Source organism: Oncorhynchus keta, chromosome 6 (assembly GCF_023373465.1).
Source record: "Oncorhynchus keta strain PuntledgeMale-10-30-2019 chromosome 6, Oket_V2, whole genome shotgun sequence".
NCBI lineage: Eukaryota > Metazoa > Chordata > Actinopteri > Salmoniformes > Salmonidae > Oncorhynchus > Oncorhynchus keta.
In genome coordinates this window covers 16,759,815-16,781,052 of record NC_068426.1, presented here as the reverse complement: position 1 = coordinate 16,781,052, position 21,238 = coordinate 16,759,815, and the positions used below count along the sequence as shown (strand labels likewise).

The 21,238-nt window shown below is 43.6% G+C and overlaps 1 protein-coding gene across 6 annotated transcripts in view; it reads right to left on the bottom strand.

The window, feature by feature from the left end:
- The window catches only part of LOC118385074 (kelch-like protein 13), a 72,345-nt gene that overhangs the window by 49,536 nt on the left and 1,571 nt on the right, over positions 1–21,238 (bottom strand). For 2 of the 6 annotated variants that reach the window (XM_035771908.2, XM_035771911.2), the window contains exon 2: positions 17,194–17,279. The exons of 1 other annotated variant lie outside the window; for it this stretch is intronic. In XM_035771908.2, the coding sequence (XP_035627801.1) occupies positions 17,194–17,258 (65 nt within the window). In that variant the 5' untranslated portion in view covers positions 17,259–17,279. Of the gene's footprint in view, positions 1–5,061; positions 5,531–17,193; positions 17,280–21,238 lie in introns of those variants that run through there. 3 more of the 6 variants (XM_035771909.2, XM_035771912.2, XM_035771910.2) reach the window with 2 other exon arrangements.

Genomic DNA, 21,238 nt, shown 5'->3' with positions numbered 1-21,238 from the left:
AGACTGCTAAATAGCTAACAAAATGGCTATACGGACTGAGTCTAGTTATATACGTACTATCTATCTAGTTTTATTTTTGCACTGCCTCTATGCACACTCACAGGATTCTACACACTTAAGAATGTTCACATTTCTCGCATTACTTATCTCATATGTATATACTGTATAATACACTATCTATTCTATCTATTGCATCTTAGCCGCTCTGTCACTGCTCATCCATATATTTTATACTTATATATTCTCATCCCATTACTCTACTAGACTGTGTGTATTAGGTTTTGTTGTGGAAGTTGTTAGATATGACCTGTTAGATACTGCTGCACTGTCAGATCTAGAAGCACAAGCATTTCGCTGCACTCGCAATAACATCTTCTAACCATGTGTAGGTGACCAATAAAATTTGATTTGACTCACGCACACTGACACTCCAACACAAACACACACACTTCACTTGCTCACACACACACACATTTTATACTCACTCTACACACACACACTCACATATAATCTTAATTTACGAAGCTGCTACTCTGTTCATCATATATCCTAATGTCTAGTCACCTTACCCCTATACCCATCTACCTCCATCACTCCAGTATCCATGCACATTGTAAATATAGTATTGGAACTTACCCTGTATACAGCTACTGACCGTGTACATAGCTACTGACCCTGGAACTGGCCCTGTGTATAGCTTACTGACCGTGGAACTGACCCTGTGTAGAGCTTACTGACCCTGGAACTGGCCCTGTGTATAGCTTACTGACCGTGGAACTGACCCTGTATATAGCTTACTGGCCCTGGAACTGGCCCTGTGTATAGCTTACTGACCGTGGAACTGACCCTGTATATAGCTTACTGGCCCTGGAACTAACCCTGTGTAGAGCTTACTGACCCTGGAACTGGCCCTGTGTATAGCTTACTGACCGTGGAACTGACCCTGTATATAGCTTACTGGCCCTGGAACTGGCCCTGTGTATAGCTTACTGACCGTGGAACTGACCCTGTATATAGCTTACTGACCCTGGAACTGACCCTGTATATAGCTTACTGACCCTGGAACTGACCCTCTATATAGCTTACTGACCCTGGAACTGACCCTGTATATTTTTATTTTACCTTTATTTTACTAGGCAAGTCAGTTAAGAACAAATTCTTATTTTCAATGACGGCCTAGGAACAGTGGGTTAACTGCCTGATCAGGGGCAGAACGGGGATTCGGTTACTAGTCCAAGGCTCTAACCACTAGGCTACCCTTACTGACCCTGGAACTGACCCTGTATATTGCTTATTTACCTTGTGTTCTTATTTCTATTTCTCCTGTGTTTTTGTTTTACCTCACTTTATTTTTACTACTGCATTAATATTGATTACTGAATTGTTGAGGTTATGAATCGATTAAATGTATTATAATGTATTATAAAGCCCTTTTTACAGATCTGCAGATGTCCGAGTGCTATACAGAAACCAAGTCTAAAAACCCAAACAGCAAGCAATGCAGATGTTAGCTCTTATTAGAAATGTATTTATTTCACTGTACTTTTGCCCGTGACATTAAAACTAAAATTCCACCCTATCCCTGTGGTAGATGTTAAAGAGGCATCCCCATATGCTACTCAGTCTCCATGTTGAAAACGGCCATATCTAGTGAAAGGGGAGAAGCTAAGCACACAGAGCCTATTCCCATCCTTACCGTAGGTTGTATAGAGAAACCTAGAATCAGAAGGAAAAATAGCAACTGGGCCGGGCTAGGAAGGGCATGCCTCAGTATTAAAGGTTGGTCTTTTTGTTAGTCATTTTTATAAGGGAAAAAGCTATTTGACTGTCCTAACGTTAGAGACAAAGTGCTATATGCAATGGTAAAATATGTAGGTCTATAGCCCCAGTATAGTGGTTGGAGTCTGTATGTTAGTTTAAAGATGATTCATATGGATTGAGAAACTAAGTCTCCCATGTGAGAATTGGTGGCTCCAGGACTGGGGTCAAGTCCATGTCAATTCAATTTAGGATACAAAAATAAATTAAATATACAATTAAATATAAAAAAAAGTTTTGATATACAATTATGCGCAAATGTTAAATTTGAATTACATTTAGAAATGTACAGTGATTGTAAAGTAATTTTTTCTATGATGTCATTCTGGTTTTTGGAAATTAGCCAAAAACATTACAGGCAGAGACTTGATGCGAGTCCGTCCGTATGTAAACTAATGCACATTAAGACTCAACCCCTTTTTCTTTTAGAGATTTACCTGCCATTCCATTTACCTCAAACCCTGAAGGCATATTCTTGGTGCTTTACCATGTAAATATAATTCGGTGGATGGGGAAAAAAATCAAACATTCTACGCGCCTGCAACGCATTAGGGAGTTCACTTAAATAGGGCATGGACGACCGCAATGTAAACAAACTTACAGTATCTGCATCCACTCAGGAGGCATAGAAAGGTTATAGAAAGGCAAGGTAAAATGTAGACATTTTTATATCAATAAGCCGAATGTAACCGCATGCAATATTTAATGTAAATGACGCATCTACTGTATGGTAAAGCATATATCAAGACCATCTCATTAATCTTGCAATAAAGAACTAGCAAACAGCCTGAAATTCCACTAGAAATATCAGGATAAAAATTAAGCCAAAAATCAAACACACATTCATCAACTGACCATGAGCTTTTCAATCTAGCTTTAACTAAGAAGCAATGTACCACCGTTCATTTTCACTTGCCAGGATTGACAGCACTGATACCGTCTCTGCTCCTGAGGATGCCAGTCCTCCAAAACAGATGAATGTACACTGTCCTCCAAGCCAGATTAAGACAGGTTACTGCCGTACACTATCCTCCAAACTAGACTAAGCAAGGTCACTGTACACTGTCCTCCAAACCAGATTAGAACAAGTTACTGTACACTATCCTCCACGGCAGAATAAACCAGGTTACTACGGTATACTATCCTCCAAAGCAGATTAAGGCAGGTTACGACTGTATACTATCCTCCAAGCCAGGTTACTACGGTATACTATCCTTCAAGGCAGACTAAGCCAGGTTACTATGGTATACTATCCTTCAAGGCAGACTAAGCCAGGTTACTATGGTATACTATCCTTCAAGGCAGACTAAGCCAGGTTACTATGGTATACTATCCACCAAAGCAGATTAAACCAGGTTACTACGGTATACTATCCTCCAAAGCAGATTAAGCCAGGTTACGACTGTATACTATCCTCCAAGCCAGGTTACTACGGTATACTATCCTCCAAGGCAGATTAAGCCTGGTTACTGTACACTGTCCTCCAAACCAGGTTAAACCAGGTTACTGTACACTATCCTCCAAGTCAAACTAAACTTGGTTACTGTACACTATCCTCCTAGTCAAACTAAACTTGGTTACTGTACACTATCCTCCAAGGCAGATTAAGCTTGGTTACTGTACACTGTCTTCCAAGACAGATTAAAACAGTTTACTACTGTAGACTGGTTAGGAACGATACTCTGATCCCTGCCATTTACCTAGTTAGCCTAGCAGGGTGACTGGCAGAGGACATGATATGGGGCTTCTCCCCAGAAAGGAGGAAATGGAGGGAGGAGAGCCTGGAGGGACCCTCCATATTCTGCCCTTCCCCCCTCCACAGCAACAAACAATAGCTCCTAAACCAGGGCAAGCCTGACGCCCTGACAAAGGAAGGCAGGCTCCTCCTCCCAAGCTTGCTGTGGCAGCCGACAGTCCTTGCAGGCGGAAAAACACAGCCCCAGGGAGGGCGGAGAGGGGCAGTGGATGTGGTCCTGGCCCCCAAAAAATTGAAAATGGGCCACGGCCATGGATAATAAGCCATACTGCTCTAGAGGACAGCGTTCCACTCGCTGGACAGTCATCACACCGCTCTAGAGGACAGCGTTCCGCTAGCTGGCCAGTCATCACACCACTCTAGAGGACAGCGCCCCGCTAGCTGGCCAGTCATCACACCGCTCTAGAGGACAGCGTTCCGCTAGCTGGACAGTCATCACACCGCTCTAGAGGACAGCGTTCCGCTAGCTGGACAGTCATCACACCGCTCTAGAGGACAGCGTTCCGCTAGCTGGCCAGTCATCACACCGCTCTAGAGGACAGCGTTCCGCTAGCTGGACAGTCATCACACCACTCTAGAGGACAGCGTTCCGCTAGCTGGCCAGTCAGCACACCGCTCTAGAGGACAGCGTTCCGCTAGCTGGACAGTCATCACACCACTCTCGAGGACAGCGTTCCGCTAGCTGGCCAGTCAGCACACCGCTCTAGAGGACAGCGTTCCGCTAGCTGGCCAGTCAGCACACCGCTCTAGAGGACAGCGTTCCGCTAGCTGGCCAGTCAGCACACCGCTCTAGAGGACAGTCATCACACCACTCTCGAGGACAGTATTCCGCAAGCTGGCCAGTCATCACACCGATCTAGAGGACAGCACTCCGCTAGCTAGACAGTCAGCACACTGCTCTAGAGGACAGCGCTCCGCTAGCTGGCCAGTCAGCACACCGCTCTAGAGGACAGCGCTCCGCTAGCTGGCCAGTCATCACACTGCTCTAGAGGACAGCGCTCCGCTAGCTGGCCAGTCATCACACTGATCTAGAGGACAGCGCTGGCCAGTCATCTCCGCTCTAGGACAGCGCTGGTCAGTCAGCACACCAATCTCAGAGGACAGCGCCCCGCTAGCTGGCCAGTCATCACACTGCTCTAGAGGACAGCGCTCCGCTAGCTGGCCAGTCATCACACTGCTCTAGAGGACAGCGCTCCGCTAGCTGGCCAGTCATCACACCAATCTAGAGGACAGCGCTCCGCTAGCTGGCCAGTCATCACACCAATCTAGAGGACAGCGCTCCGCTAGCTGGCCAGTCATCACACGCGGCACAAAGGAGGATATTAAATCGACACACAACAAAGCTCCCATCATATTCTGCCCAATTAGGCTGCAATGACAGAGGGGGACTCCCCATACCCCAAAATAATACACCACAACTGAACAAAATCTAAAACTGAAAATACACCACCACAGCATGCTATGAATAGAATTTGTTCCTTACTCACATATAGGCAGGAGAGAGCGGTGAGGACCTGGATGTCTTAAGAACTTGCACTGGGAATTTCCAGCTGACAGGAGAACCGCTTTTCCATTTTAACGGCATGTTGTCACCAGCACGGAGCTACAGCGCAAACAACGGCAAAGAGCATTTCCATGAACAGGCTTCCAGCGAGGGCTTCCATCCCACTCTGCCCACAAGGATCAGAGGCAGGGAGAGCAGCAGCGACAGCGGTGGAGTGGTACAGGCAGCAACAGCAGCGCAGGCTACACCGGCTTATGACACTAACGGTAGCAGTGGTAGCAGTGAGAAGAAGCCAATAGATCCTAACGGTAGCAGTGGTAGCAGTGAGAAGAAGCCAATAGATCCTATCTCCTGTGTCTACAGGGGCAACGGCAGCTCACAGTCATCTCTGTTAGAAGGGAAAAAGCCTCCCGTCCTTTGAGGCTGTGCCGTCTCCAGCCCAGCAGCTCAACAACAGTGCCACCTTGTTAAAGGAGCGGCGACTGCAGTGCTGGGCTTGTTATAGTGAGGGGGGAGGTGGAGGGGAGAGGAGGGATGAGTAAGAGAAAGGGAGGAGAAAACCCCACAGCACTGAGCAGAGGCTTAAATACAGTAGCTAGCGTCTTCCCACCCTCAGGAGAGCGGTGCCTAAAATACCACTAGTTTACACTGGGAAATAAAAAGGAACGTTTGGTATTTCTAACCAGTCCATTAAGTTTACATCTTCCCATTTATAACTAGTAATAAAACCTCTACAGTGCGACTTCGGATACACCCACATAGGCTAGGAGGCTAGGTGTAATTCCATGTGGGAGAGAGAGTACATCATAGGAATATAATTATATTTCTATGGACAACTTGTCCCCCTACACCTTTGGAGGTAATGTTTATTCTCCACTTTTATCAAAGATAAAATATAAGCCTAATATGCAAGCATGGCAGATTGTATATCTACTAGTATAGGCTATACAATGAAGATCTCATTCGCTGGACACTTGCAGTTGTATTGTCCCCTCATAGTGTCTCCTGCATGGCAGTCATCCACGGTGCCCTCTTATCTAGCAGGAACACGGAGATCATCTCAATTGCATACTCCTTGCGTCCTCTCTCCTCTTCTCCTTTTCAAAACCCATTGGATCAGAAAGTCAAAAGGGGAGGGACCTCTGGCTTTCTAATCCAATGCGTTTTGAAAAGGGGACAAGGAGAGAGGATGCGAGGAGTATGCAATTGAGATCTTCCCACAGTGTGCAGTAAGCCATGGCCTTGCCTGAGGCAGCTAGCTGATCAAGATGGAACACTAAAACACCTTTAAACCTCAGATCAACATTCACCCAAGCACCAAGAGAAAAATACAACCATGAATAGAGCACTGTGCAGCTCATTTCCACGATTACAGTCCCTCTCGTCCAAAGAGCTCTGAAGGCCCTGTCAAGAAGTCTAAAGCAAAGTAATTTCCTGTGTGCTACTTCCTTTTGACAAGCCCTTTCTCTAGCCCTTCCTCTCAAATCTCTTCTACTCCCATCGTCATGAAAAACGACCTATTGTGGAACTTCTAAAAGTGCCAGCCTCAGCCAAGCTGGGACCTCTAGTAGTCAGCCCACTCCTGCTTTCTCACTCTGGAGCTTAATTAAGGTAATGTCTTCCAACCTGCCCTTAACCCCTCCCTCAAGGTTGACTCCTCACCATCTCGTCCCATATCTAGGGAGAATATCAACCAATAGAACCACTGCAGGTCATTTCTTTGGAGCCATGATGTCTTGGACCACTTCTTCACTATGAAACTCTTTCAACAGAGTACACAGCCTGTTCTCTCAGGCAGGGTAGTCATGTTCTCAGTCTTTGTCTGTGGTTACAGAGGATGACGGGGAGAATATTTTTATGGGTGCAGATTACACTCTATGATGGCGGTATAGGAATGAAACAGACAATGGAAACCAGGGGATTAAAAACCCTTTGTCAGATGAGTGGGGATGGCGCTGAGCCAGATGTGAGCACATAAAAATTATTAATATGCGTCTGTCTGAGTGAACAAAGCATGGCTGAATACGTTCATTTGTACCTGCTCCTCCTCCATACAAAATACAATTAATATCAGAGTGAAAAAAAACACACCAAGCCTGTCTCTGGATCAAAACACTGAGCTCTGTGTGCAGGTTATACTGACCTGTACTACAGCCTGAGCTGTGTGTGCAGGTTATACTGCCCTATATTACAGCCTGAGCTCTGTGTGCAGGTTATACTGACCTGTACAACAGCCTTAGCTCTGTGTGCAGGTTATACTGACCTGTACTACAGCCTGAGCTCTGTGTGCAGGTTATACTGACCTGTACAACAGCCTGAGCTCTGTGTGCAGGTTATACTGACCTGTACAACAGCCTGAGCTCTGTGTGCAGGTTATACTGACCTGTACAACAGCCTGAGCTCTGTGTGCAGGTTATACTGACCTGTACTACAGCCTGAGCTCTGTGTGCAGGTTATACTGACCTGTACAACAGCCTTAGCTCTGTGTGCAGGTTATACTGACCTGTACAACAGCCTGAGCTCTGTGTGCAGGTTATACTGACCTGTACAACAGCCTGAGCTCTGTGTGCAGGTTATACTAACCTGTACAACAGCCTGAGCTCTGCGTGCAGGTTATACTGACCTGTACAACAGCCTGAGCTCTGTGTGCAGGTTATACTGACATGTACAACAGCCTGAGCTCTGTGTGCAGGTTATACTGACCTGTACAACAGCCTGAGCTCTGTGTGCAGGTTATACTGACCTGTACAACAGCCTTAGCTCTGTGTGCAGGTTATACTGACCTGTACAACAGCCTGAGCTCTGTGTGCAGGTTATACTGACCTGTACAACAGCCTGAGCTCTGTGTGCAGGTTATACTGACCTGTACAACAGCCTGAGCTCTGTGTGCAGGTTATACTGACCTGTACAACAGCCTGAGCTCTGTGTGCAGGTTATACTGACCTGTACAACAGCCTGAGCTCTGTGTGCAGGTTATACTGACCTGTACAACAGCCTTAGCTCTGTGTGCAGGTTATACTGACCTGTACAACAGCCTGAGCTCTGTGTGCAGGTTATACTGACCTGTACTACAGCCTGAGCTCTGTGTGCAGGTTATACTAACCTGTACAACAGCCTGAGCTCTGTGTGCAGGTTATACTGACCTGTACAACAGCCTTAGCTCTGTGTGCAGGTTATACTGACCTGTACAACAGCCTGAGCTCTGTGTGCAGGTTATACTGACCTGTACAACAGCCTGAGCTCTGTGTGCAGGTTATACTGACCTGTACTACAGCCTGTATCTAGGGTACTAAAGCTGCTCCTCTTTATTTAGATACAATCCTAAATCAAAAATGGAGAGGGCAAACATCTAAACATGGTACTGGACCTGTCATGAAACCAGATAGTCCTAAATGTAGAGTTGCCCATTTAAAAAGACTAAGCTAGTTAGGCCAATGCAATTTCACAATCATTGTATGTTTCATCATGAAACACTTCCCTTTTTCAAAAACAGAATGTCATCTGAACATCTATTGAAGAAACTGCGTTATTATTACGTCGTTTGACTTCTGCCCTGCAAGCCACAATAACTGAGCAGTATTATGAAGAACAAGACAGGCTGGGAACAAAGAGGGGAGGCAGCACTGACAACCTAGTCCTCAATAACCAAACTCCTCCAGCTTTTAGAGTGAAGCCTGACAATGGCTGCTTTTATCAGAGCCTTGGTGAGCATCAATCTGCGGACTTCTTTCAGAAGCGATTAGGGCCGTTGGGGGGAGGGGGTGGGAGAGGAGAGAGAAACAGCCAGACTCCTGAGCTATGCACACTGACCCAACAGCCCTGGATGACAGGAATGCATCCTCACTGTGCTGTAACACTGCTAAAAATCTGTCTCACTTTAACGCAAACCCCATCACTGTTCTAACAGAAACACACTGGACTAAAATAACACATACACCATATTAAAGTGTCGACCATCTACACATTTTCTTGTCCATAAGATTGTTTTACATTGCGTTTGGTGCACCTTGCCTTTGCCTGACATTTGTACTGCCCATTAGGCGTGGGTTCATGCCTGTATGAGCATCAGGGGAACAGACAGCCCTCGTGACTGACTGCAGAACAGACAAATGTATACCATCTAGTGGACACAGAGGGAACTGTACTGTCTAAACGCCATATACCCCCTCAAGCAAGCAGCTGACTGCGCATGCGGTCACCACCATACAGTGTGGTTCCTCATCCATCCTCTCTGGCCCGATCAGAATCATCAAAACCTTAATCTCATCGGACAGTCTATCCAGCTGTCACAGGATTGGTAAAACAGTGCTGAGGAGTATTTCTTTCTTTCATAAAGCCCTTTTGTGGGGAAAAACTCATTCTCCCCAGTGGGCTGCAACCCGGCCCAGTCATGTGAACGCACTATCGAGAGAAATATAAAGCAGTTGCTTCACGAGCCTGAAAATACATGATCTAAATGATTGATAGTTGGTATTCAGCAGTCATAAAAGTATGCCTTATTTACTTTGAAGAACAACTAAAATAGTGGTTTTGTCAGACAGCATAGACAGCAGCTCTATAGAGATGAGATGATGACTTGGAATCAAATAAAGTAATTTAACAAAACAAATGTAATATACACAACATCTGAAATATTTATAAAGTCACGTGAATGACTTATAGTTAATAAGTGATAAGCTGTAATGGGCAGTCACTACCATCATGGGACTTTTATGAATTGTTTTATTCTGTGTTACGCCATTGAACACACATAACGTATAGTGCATTTTATGTTAAAAAATATATATATATAAAAATCTGAACCGAAAACTGTGATCATTTTTATATAATCTAACTGAAATCGAACCGACATTAAAAAGTACTAATGGCTCTATCCAAATAAGAACCACGTAAAAAAATAAAAAATAAAAGCAAGTGATGAATGTCATGTTCCAGCTATGAAACAGCACCTGGTTTGTTTCACAAGGCGTGGCGATTATCAGAAAAGAATATGCATTTGTCGTTATAAAAGCGTTTCTGGGGTGAGAAATAATCCTGCTGAAAGTGCTAGTTAAGAGAAACTCACCCAGTGTAGAATAAATCAAAGACTGAGGTAGAGAGCAACAAAAGTTTGCCTGGATTCAGAGGGATGAGGTGATGAAAGCAGAGGCCCAGCAGATGCTGAAGGCTGAGGACTTCTACTGAGGAGTGCAGAAACAGCAGCAGGCAGGCAGGGCTGGAGAAGGATGGATAGAACCGTGCTCAAAGCCCTACAAACCTCTCCCATAAGAATACTCTCTACGTCATGATCCACTTTCAGCCAGACAATACAAACTCTGTGTACCGGTAGTCCTAAATAAAACAAGCCAGGGTGTAGTACAATAGAACTGCTACTAGAATTAGGCTTAGCTGGGTAATGGGTTACTGATTCATGTTTAACTTTTCACATTAACAGTCAATAAAATCTTTCTTAAACATCTTAAATGGGATGAGATTAGCCCCATCTGCATAATCACAGACAACCAGTCAGAGAATACGGCACACAGACTTGAGGTCGACCGATAAATCGGAATGGCAGATTAATTAGGGCCGATTTCAAGTTTTCATAACAGTCGGTAATCGGCATTTTTGGACACCGATTATGGCCGATTACATTGCACTCCACGAGGAGACTGCGTAGCACTCCAGGAGGAGCCATGGTAAGGTTAAACGCATCTTATAAAAAACAATCAATCTTAACATAACTACACATGGTTGATGATATTACTAGTTTAACTAGCTTGTCCTGTGTTGCATATAAATCGATGCGATGCCTGTTAATTTATCATTGGATCACAGCCTACTTCGCCAAACGGGTGATTTAACAAGAGCTTTCGCGAAAAAAGCATAGTTGTTGCACCAATGTGTACCGAACCATAAACATCAACGCCTTTCTTAAAATCAATACACAAGTATATATTTTAAACCTGCATATGTAGTTAATATTGCCTGCTAACATGAATTTCTTTGAACTAGGCAAATTGTGTCACTTCTCTTGCGTTCTGTGCAACAGAGTCAGGGTATATGCAGCAGTTTGGGCCGCCTGGCTCGTTGCGAACTGTGTGAAGACCATTTCTTCCTAACAAAGACAGGCAACTTGGCCAAACGGGGATGATTTGACAAAAGCGCATTTGCGAAAAAAGCACAATCGTAAACATCAATGCCTTTCTTAAAATCAATACACAGAAGTATATATTTTTAAACCTGCATGTTTAATTAAAATAAATTAGTGTTAGCAGGCAATATTAAACTAGGGAACTTGTGTCACTTCTCTTGCGTTCATTGCATGCAGAGTCAGGGTATATGCAACAGTTTGGGCCGCCTGGCTTGTTGCTTACAAATTTGCCAGAATTTATGTAATTATGACATAACATTGAAGGTTGTGCAATGTAACAGGAATATTTAGACTTATGGATGCCACCCAGTAGATAAAATACGTAACGGTTCCGTATTTCACTGAAAAAATAAATGTTTTGTTTTCAAAAATCAAATCAAATCAAATCAAATTTTATTTGTCACATACACATGGTTAGCAGATGTTAAATGCGAGTGTAGCGAAATGCTTGTGCTTCTAGTTCCGACAATGCAGTGATAACCAACAAGTAATCTAACTAACAATTCCAAAACTACTGTCTTATACACAGTGTAAGGGGATAAGGAACATGTACATAAGGATATATGAATGAGTGATGGTACAGAGCAGCATACAGTAGATGGTATCGAGTACAGTATATACATATGAGATGAGTGTGTAGACAAAGTAAACAAAGTGGCATAGTTAAAGTGGCTAGTGATACATGTGTTACATAAGGATGCAGTCGATGATGTAGAGTACAGTATATACATATGCATATGAGATGAATAATGTAGGGTAAGTAACATTATATAAGGTAGCATTGTTTAAAGTGGCTAGTGATATATTTACATAATTCCCATCAATTCCCATTATTAAAATGGCTGGAGTTGGGTCAGTGTCAATGACAGTGTGTTGGCAGCAGCCACTCACTGTTAGTGGTGGCTGTTTAACAGTCTGATGGCCTTGAGATAGAAGCTGTTTTTCAGTCTCTCGGTCCCAGCTTTGATGCACCTGTACTGACCTCGCCTTCTGGATGATAGCGGGGTGAACAGGCAGTGGTTCGGGTGGTTGATGTCCTTGATGATCTTTATGGCCATCCTGTAACAACGGGTGGTGTAGGTGTCCTGGAGGGCAGGTAGTTTGCCCCGGTGATGCGTTGTGCAGTCCTCACTACCCTCTGGAGAGCCTTACGGTTGAGGGCGGAGCAGTTGCCGTACCAGGCGGTGATACAGCCCGCCAGGATGCTCTCGATTGTGCATCTGTAGAAGTTTGTGAGTGCTTTTGGTGACAAGCCAAATTTCTTCAGCCTCCTGAGGTTGAATAGGCGCTGCTGCGCTTCTTCACGACGCTGTCAGTGTGAGTGGACCAATTCAGTTTGTCTGTGATGTGTATGCCGAGGAACTTAAAACTAGCTACCCTCTCCACTACTGTTCCATCGATGTGGATAGGGGGTGTTCCCTCTGCTGTTTCCTGAAGTCCACAATCATCTCCAAAAGGATAGTTTCCGGATTTTAACATATTAATGATCTACGGCTCGTATTTCTGTGTTATTATATTATAATTAAGACTATGATTTGATAGACCAGTCTGAGCGGTGGTAGGCAGCAGCAGGTTCGTAAGCATTCATTCAAACAGCACTTTACTGGGTTTGCCAGCAGCTCTTAGCAATGCTTGAAGCATTGTGCCATTTATGACTTCAAGCCTATCAACTCCCGAGATTAGGCTGGCAATACTAAAGTACCTATTAGAACATCCAATAGTCAAAGGTATATGAAATACAAATGGTATAGCGAGAAATAGTCCTATATTAACTACAACCTAAAACTTCTGACCTGGGAATATTGAAGACTCATGTTAAAAGGAACCACCAGCTTTCATGTGTTCTCATGTTCTGAGCAAGGAACTTAAAAGTTAGTGCAATATGTTCCATTGTAGAAAAGCTTTCTTCTTTTACTTTATTTTTGCATTATTTAAACCAAATTGAACATGTTTCATTATACACTGCTCAAAAAAATAAAGGGAACACTTAAACAACACAATGTAACTCCAAGTCAATCACACTTCAGTGAAATCAAACTGTCCACTTAGGAAGCAACACTGATTGACAATAAATTTCACATGCGGTTGTGCAAATGGAATAGACAACAGGTGGAAATTATAGGCAATTAGCAAGACACCCCTAATAAAGGAGTGGTTCTGCAGGTGGTGACCACAGACCACTTCTCAGTTCCTATGCTTCCTGGCTGATGTTTTGGTCACTTTTGAATGCTGGCGGTGCTTTCACTCTAGTGGTAGCATGAGACGGAGTCTACAACCCACACAAGTGGCTCAGGTAGTGCAGCTCATCCAGGATGGCACATCAATGCGAGCTGTGGCAAGAAGGTTTGCTGTGTCTGTCAGCGTAGTGTCCAGAGCATGGAGGCGCTACCAGGAGACAGGCCAGTACATCAGGAGACGTGATGCCCTTAACAGGCCACAAATGTGCATGTGTCTCCTCAAATGGTCAGAAACAAACTCCATGAGGGTGGTATGAGGGCCCGACGTCCACAGGTGGGGGTTGTGCTTACAGCCCAACACTGTGCAGGACGTTTGGCATTTGCCAGAGAACACGAAGATTGGCAAATTCGCCACTGGCGCCCTGTGCTCTTCACAGATGAAAGCAGGTTCACACTGAGCACGTGACAGACGTGACAGAGTCTGGAGACGCCATGGAGAACATTCTGCTGCCTGCAACATCCTCCAGCATGACCGGTTTGGCGGTGGGTCAGTCATGGTGTGGGGTGGCATTTCTTTGGTGGGGCCGCACAGCCCTCCATGTGCTCGCCAGAGGTAGCCTGACTGAGTTAGGCTAGGTCACAGGGATCAATTCAGGGCAGTACAAAAAAAGACCTTTGACAAAACCAATCGTCACACCGTATGTGGTTGAGGACAGAAGAAAGATTCGGCTTTAGAAAATACAGATTCACCCCAGTGTACAGGGTTGAATAGACATTGGATTTAGGTACTCGAGTTAATATGTGGGCAGCAGAAGTGTAGCGCCGCATACAGATGTAGATTTGCCAATTGGGGTACATCGATGCAACAGATGGAAGCTGGTGAAAGCGAAAATGAGGGAAACAAACCTTGCCAACAGCACACGTTCCCATGAGCTTGCTATTAAGAGGGCCTAGAAGAGTCAACTGTCCACCTCAAAAGAAGGTTTGCAGCAGTCTAGTGTTTGCTGGCCAACAACTGTCGCATTAGGAGTATCACCTTGCCAAGTGATGCACTGAAATGTTCCTGCCTTTTTAGTGCATTGTTACTACCTCCATCTGGAAATGAAATGTACATTATAGTGCTCCTACTTAAATTGAAAAGACACTTTGCTTAGCACAGAATGAAAGAGAAATAAAACACCTCAACTCCCACAATACACTCACTAAAACCCAGTCAAGCTGCTGTATGGTTTATTCATTACAACAGCACTCAAAATAGTGATGCTAGAGAGCTGAAGCTACTGTTGGTTGGGAGGGGAGGAATGATGACAAACACATTATGTCAAGAATAACTGCCCATCTGTGCGTTTGATTAAGCCATCAACCTCTCCCCTCCATCAGCTTGTGGTCTACTCTCGCTCCACTGCACCACGTTGTCCAGTCCAGCGGCACGCTCTCTGGCCAAAGACTGCCACTGCCTAGCAACTATTCCTTGATGCTCGTTAGGAGGTAGCAAGCTGCGTGACAACAGAGGGACATGCTGGTCCAGTAGGCTTCAGTGGTGTCCAGATTTTCATAGCTTCATGCTGTTTCTATACCATACCGGGGTATACGGTATTACCGGCAGTGCAAGTCTTTCCAAACTTCCCATAGCGAACAGTAGCTAAATGCTAACAAGCGCAAGCAAACAAACTAATTGCAAGGACAGACAACCCAGCGTATTATACAACTATCTCAATAGGCTAGAAAAAATTTGCTACACGCACAAAACAAATAATTAAGAAGGGAGGGGTGGGAGAATGAGTGGTTGGTGTTGTACTGTTTTTGTTATATCTGAAAATCTATAAATAAAGTTTAAATATATAAAATAATAATAATTAGACAGCAGGGATCTTGATCCAGGAGATTGACTGTCTCTGCTGTAACCAAGAAGCTTGATCTTGAGCAAGTTAGCTACTTAGCTAACCAAATGCTGGAGCCCTGAGCTGTAGAGAATCTTAGATAGTTAAACCTATAGTTATAAGATATTTAGCTGGCAAACAGTTGTAGTGAATTTAAATTGTAACTCTTGCACAACAGTGGATCGTCATGTCCCAAAAGATTCCGTTTGCTCTTTGAGAACAAACTTACCATGTGGCTGGCTTAATCAGCTGCTTTGGGGAACAGCTTCATAATGAAACAATAATGCAACAGGTGAACTGAAGATCGCGATCTGCTTTATCTATTAACCTAGCGCACAAGTCGACTGCAGGTATTTATTTAAAAATAAAGAATAAGCTAGAAATTGTTTAAAAGGTTTTGAAAATCATACCCCTGTATAGCGCTCAAGTCCAGGGCTCTATCTACAGTGTGACAATTTTACTGGCATATGCAGCTAAATATTTTTCTGTGGGATGTGTTTTTTATTTTTATTTAAGCGCACCAGTGAGCCTAGAAAAATGTACAATTCTAGCTTTATTACCTCAAATATTTGTAATTGTGCTCCTAAATTTCTTTGTGTGCGTGCCTACATTTGAACTTAGGCGCACACGTGCTCCTTGTATTTTTGTTTTGTTTTTAAAGGCCAGCGTAGAGTCCTGCCCAAGCCTATGATCCGGCAGCCTCAAACTACTGCTTAGCTTCAAAAGGACTGGACACAATATAATAAGGAAATACAAACTTTACAAAAGGGAAACCAGAAAACCACACGACTGAAGCATTGCCCGTTAATATCTGTTGTTGTGGTTATGGTCATGGAAAAGACTGAAGGCAGGATTAGGTTAGACATCACAGCAACTTGTTTTGGTGGAAAGAAATACAATTTGTTAAAAACAAAAAAACTGTATACTTGAGTAGTCAGAGCTCATCCTTCTAATAAACCATAGGTCAAAATGCACTGACACAGATTCTAGTTAGAGATAAATCTATAACATTGTGTCATGAAAGCATTTCAAGTTGAGGCACTCCACTAAAATCTTAATGAAGTGCTCCGAGAAGACAAAATCCCTGAACAGCTGCTGCAACACACAGGAAGGCACAAAGGACAGGGGCTTAGAGAAGCCCAGCTGACTACACCATAGAGGACTCAGAAAAATACAGTCATGAAAGCAGCAGAATTGAAAATAGTCAACAGTCATGATGTTGTGAGTAATCTCCCCTGGCTCTCCACAATCACACAACTTCCTAATTCATTACCGTTGACGATAGTAACTGGCTTACAGATAAAAATCCACTCACAGCTTGAAATAAGGCATTAGTCACTTGGTACAAAAACAACACGTCCCAAAGAGGGGCCTGGAGACAGGCCCAAAGAGGCAGCCATTTACCCAGCAACAGGGGGACAATGACAGCCCTCTGACAGACTGAGTCATGGATACACGCTGTAACCCAACCTGAATCACTGCTGCAGCATGGTCAACAGCTAAGTTAGCCCACACACACTGAGCTGCATGAACACTCCATACTGAGTCCATGTCTTTGACTCACTTTAAGATGGAATCATGAATGTTACTTAACAGGCAAGTTAAAGGTAAAACAGAAACAGAATATTGCAAATGATGCAAGAGGTAGAAACTCAGACTATCAAAAAGGAAATATTATTTTTGTTTAAAACCACAATTTCTGTCTCTGTCCGTAAGAGAAAGCAAGCAGACCCGACAAAAATGAGAATAAAAAATATTTAATGTTGTTAGACTAACTTCATATTAATTAAGAGATGAGATAATTACTAACTTTACATGTTCACAGAACGGCTAAAACCCAGGACGGCTAAAATGAGCCACTTCAGAGGAAAGTGAGGAACGTTGAATGATTGTGTGTATAGATGTAGAATAAATTTTGGACATACATTGCACAGTACCTGTCGTGCAGTCCGAGGGACATCGTCTCCCCTCTGTGTACAGGGTGCTCCATGCCCTCGCCAAAACCACACCACTGAAAAACAGGTGAACAATACATTAATGATATTGTCAGGGCTCTTCAAAGGTCATTTAGGTGATAATACAATCATCAACCCCTTCGCCTGTACACATGAATAGCCTAAAGAAAGTTTGTGGAGTGTTTGGAAAATCTAAGACCGATTCAGTCCTATCCTACTCCTTCACTGTCACCTTCTGCCCCAGTGAAAGCTGAAGCTCAGGGCTGCGAGACCGCAAACTGGAAATGGGAGATGGACAATCTACACTACTTTAACAGTTGTCACAGTGCAACCCCCTTGCCAACACTGACTGACTCCTAGCCAAACCCTGTTCCCCTGTTTAGTTTCAAAGTCATAAAATGCAATAGGCTAATCCCTTCCTGTAGTGCATTTGTTTTCAAACTCGCATTATAAACCGGGTAGTTTGGGTCCTGGATGCGGATTGACTATAAGATGTATCAGACAATATACCACAGGTATGACACAAAAATAGGTGTTTACTGTTCTATTCATGCCAGTAACCAGTTTATAATAGCAATAAGGCTCGGGCGATATACCGTAGAGCACCCCCCTCCCGAAATACCAATAATAATAATACTTAATAAGTTAAGTATTAATATGTGTAAAATAAATTATATCCAGGTCTGGCCTCCAGCTATGCATTTGGTTTGATAACTTGCTAGTTAAGTGGCTCGATGTCAAGATCAAGCTTCTTGGTTACAGCAGAGACATTCAATCCCTTCCTGGATCAAGATCGCTGCGTCCAATTATTTTTTGTGGAAATTAGCGCCCCTTGTGTGCACTTCCGGTAATACCGTATAACCCGGTATGGTACAGAAACAACATGACCATATGAAAATCTGGACACCGCCCATCCCAAATAAGGCACCTCAGGATATAACCCTGCTGGGCATGAATTTTAAGCCCGCGACGTTCAGGCCCTACCCAGGCCTGATAGCCAAATTTAAGGCCCTGTCTGGAACCAAAAATAACTTCCTCCTTTAGCAAATCCATTATAAATGTCGGGCCCATCGGGCTCGTGTTGCGTAGCAGATCTCTACCTCGTGGTTTGTGTTATTAGCAATATTGCTCAAATATAGTCGTTCAAAATTCTACATTTAAGACTTTGTTTCATTTTATTTCACCTTTTTCCTAATTAACCTCATTATAAAATATTTTCAATAAGAGAGATAGGGTTGACCAAGTGGCACAGTGGTCTTAGGCACTGCATCTCAGTGCTAGAGGCGTCGCTACAGACCCCGGTTCGATTCCAGGCTGTATCACAACCGGCCGTGATTGAGAGTCCCTTGGGGCGGCACACAATTGGCCCAGTGTCGTCCGGGTTAGGCCGTCATTGTAAATAATAATTTATTCTCAACTGACTTGCCTAATTAAATAAAGGTTAAAAACATGACTATGAAATGTTGTACAATGAAATAAGCAACAAATATTTCTCTCCCAAATTTCCACAAGGCCAGGTAGACAGAGCTCAGCTCTGCCTCCTCTCTTTTTCCATTTATTAGCAGCATGAGCATATGGCCTTTCTATTAATATTTCAGACTCATATTTTGGGGCGTTGTCTGCCATCTGTCCTCCCTGCACCCCACTGTTCAGCTTGGTCATGATTACAGTGGAGATCAGATGGGGTGATAATTGCAGCACAGTCTGTGTGGATAGTTCCCCCACCAGGGGTCTACATAGTCAGACAGAAGGACATTGGAAGAGAGGTGACAGAAAATGAAAAGCGAGTAGATAATATAGCAGTTAGTCTGCTACCTATAATAAAAGGTGACAACACCTGTGGCTTCCACACCATCCGAGCTAATTTTAGGTGCGCATAGTGGCATTAAAATTGTACAATTATGTAGCTACATTGCATATCCTAATGACTTAAAGTAGTGACAGAAATCTCTTCCTACTAGTCACCATTCAGATGCATATCAAAGTAGTTGGTGTTGTCATACACACAGTGCAACAGAGGCTGGGACATGACTTTAGTCTAGTCAAGCTGAAATGCAATTGGTTGGAAAAGACCAGTCCACGACAGGTGCCTAGCCTAATTTGCCTAAATAAATAAAAAAAACTCTATGAAGATTGAAATTAACTCTAGTCTCTTGCTAAACAACATTTTTATTTTATTTCTTTTTATTTAACCTTTATTTAACCAGGTAGGCAAGTTGAGAACAAGTTCTCATTTACAATTACGTCCTGGCCAAGATAAAGCAAAGCAGTTCGACAGGTACAACAACACAGAGTTACACATGGAGTAAAACAATCATACAGCCAATAATACAGTAGAAAAATAAGTCTATATACAATGTGAGCAAATGAGGTGAGATAAGGGGGGTAAAGGTAAGAAAAAGGCCATGGTGGTGAAGTAAATACAATATAGCAAGTAAAAAAAAATTAAAAAATAAACACTGGAATGGTAGATTTGCAGTGGAAGAATGTGCAAAGTAGAGATAGAAATAATGGGGGTGCAAATGAGCAAAATAAATAAATAAATACAGTAGGGGGAGAGGTAGTTGTTTGCGCTAAATTATAGATGGGCTATGTACAGGTGCAGTAATATTTGAGCTGCTCTGACAGCTGGTGCTTAAAGCTAGTGAGGGGGATAAGTGTTTACAGTTTCAGACATGTTTGCAGTTTGTTCCAGTCATTGGCAGCAGAGAACTGGAAGGAGAGGCGGCCAAAGTAAGAATTGGTTTTGGGGGTGACCAGAGAAATATACCTGCTGGAGCGCGTGCTACAGGTGGGTGCTGCTATGGTGACCAGCGAGGTGAGATAAGGGGGGACTTTACCGAGCAGGGTCTTGTAGATGACCTGGAGCCAGTGGGTTTGGCGACAAGTATGAAGCGAGGGCCAGCCAACGAGAGCGTACAGGTCGCAGTGGTGGGTAGTATATGGGGCTTTGGTGACAAAACGGATGGCACTGTGATAGACTGCATCCAATTTATTGAGTAGGGTATTGGAGGCTATTTTGTAAATGACGTCGCCGAAGTCGAGGATCAGTAGGATGGTCAGTTTTACAAGGGTATGTTTGGCAGCATGAGTGAAGGAGGTTTTATTGCAAAATAGGAAGCGAATTCTAGATGTAACTTTGGATTGGAGATGTTTGATGTGAGTCTGGAAGGAGAGTTTACAGTCTAACCAGACACCTAGGTATTTGTAGTTGTCCACATATTCTAAGTCAGAACCGTCCAGAGTAGTGATGTTGGACGGGCGGGCAGGTGCAGGCAGCGATGGGTTGAAGAGCATGCATTTAGTTTTAATGAGTTTCCTCCTGATCTTGAAAGTTTCCACCTGAGGACATGATTGTAGGTCAGGCTAAGCCAGGAGAGGGCAACCTTGAAGAACTAAACTACTAGGCCTAGACGGGACAAACAAGGTTCAACCATGATCCTCCATCCAGAGAGGCCAAAACACAAAGCCAATCAGTGGCCATCTTGGACATGGCACGTTACTTGTTATTTTTGCAGTTCAGTGGCAAAGGGCCCTTTGTTTGACTGTGAACAATGTGTAGGCTACTTTCTCCAGTCACACTCAGGACAAAGAACACAAAAACATGGCCAACATTGAGAAAAACGAAGTCTGGCTTAGCAGACTAAACGCCACTCCATGCAGAAGGAAGTTTATGATGACTGCACCAACAGAGTGAAACAGAGACCAGGCTTTGTGGGATCTAGCTCCGACTACATTGATTCACCCAAGGTCAAAACTCTCAATCAGGAAACGCCTACACTATGTCTATGTTTGTCATCTGTACTTGCATGACTTTGTTTGCTGAAATTCATACTTTGAGATTCAATTGACACATGCGCATTTGCACTGAGTTGTCATCTTTGAGAGACAGAAACGAGCAAAAGGTTGGTGGTTGTATTTGATTCACGTTTATTGAAAAAGTATGATTTCAGCAAAGAAAGTCCAGCAACTACAGAGGACACATGTAAATCATGAAACGCCTACCATTTTACCT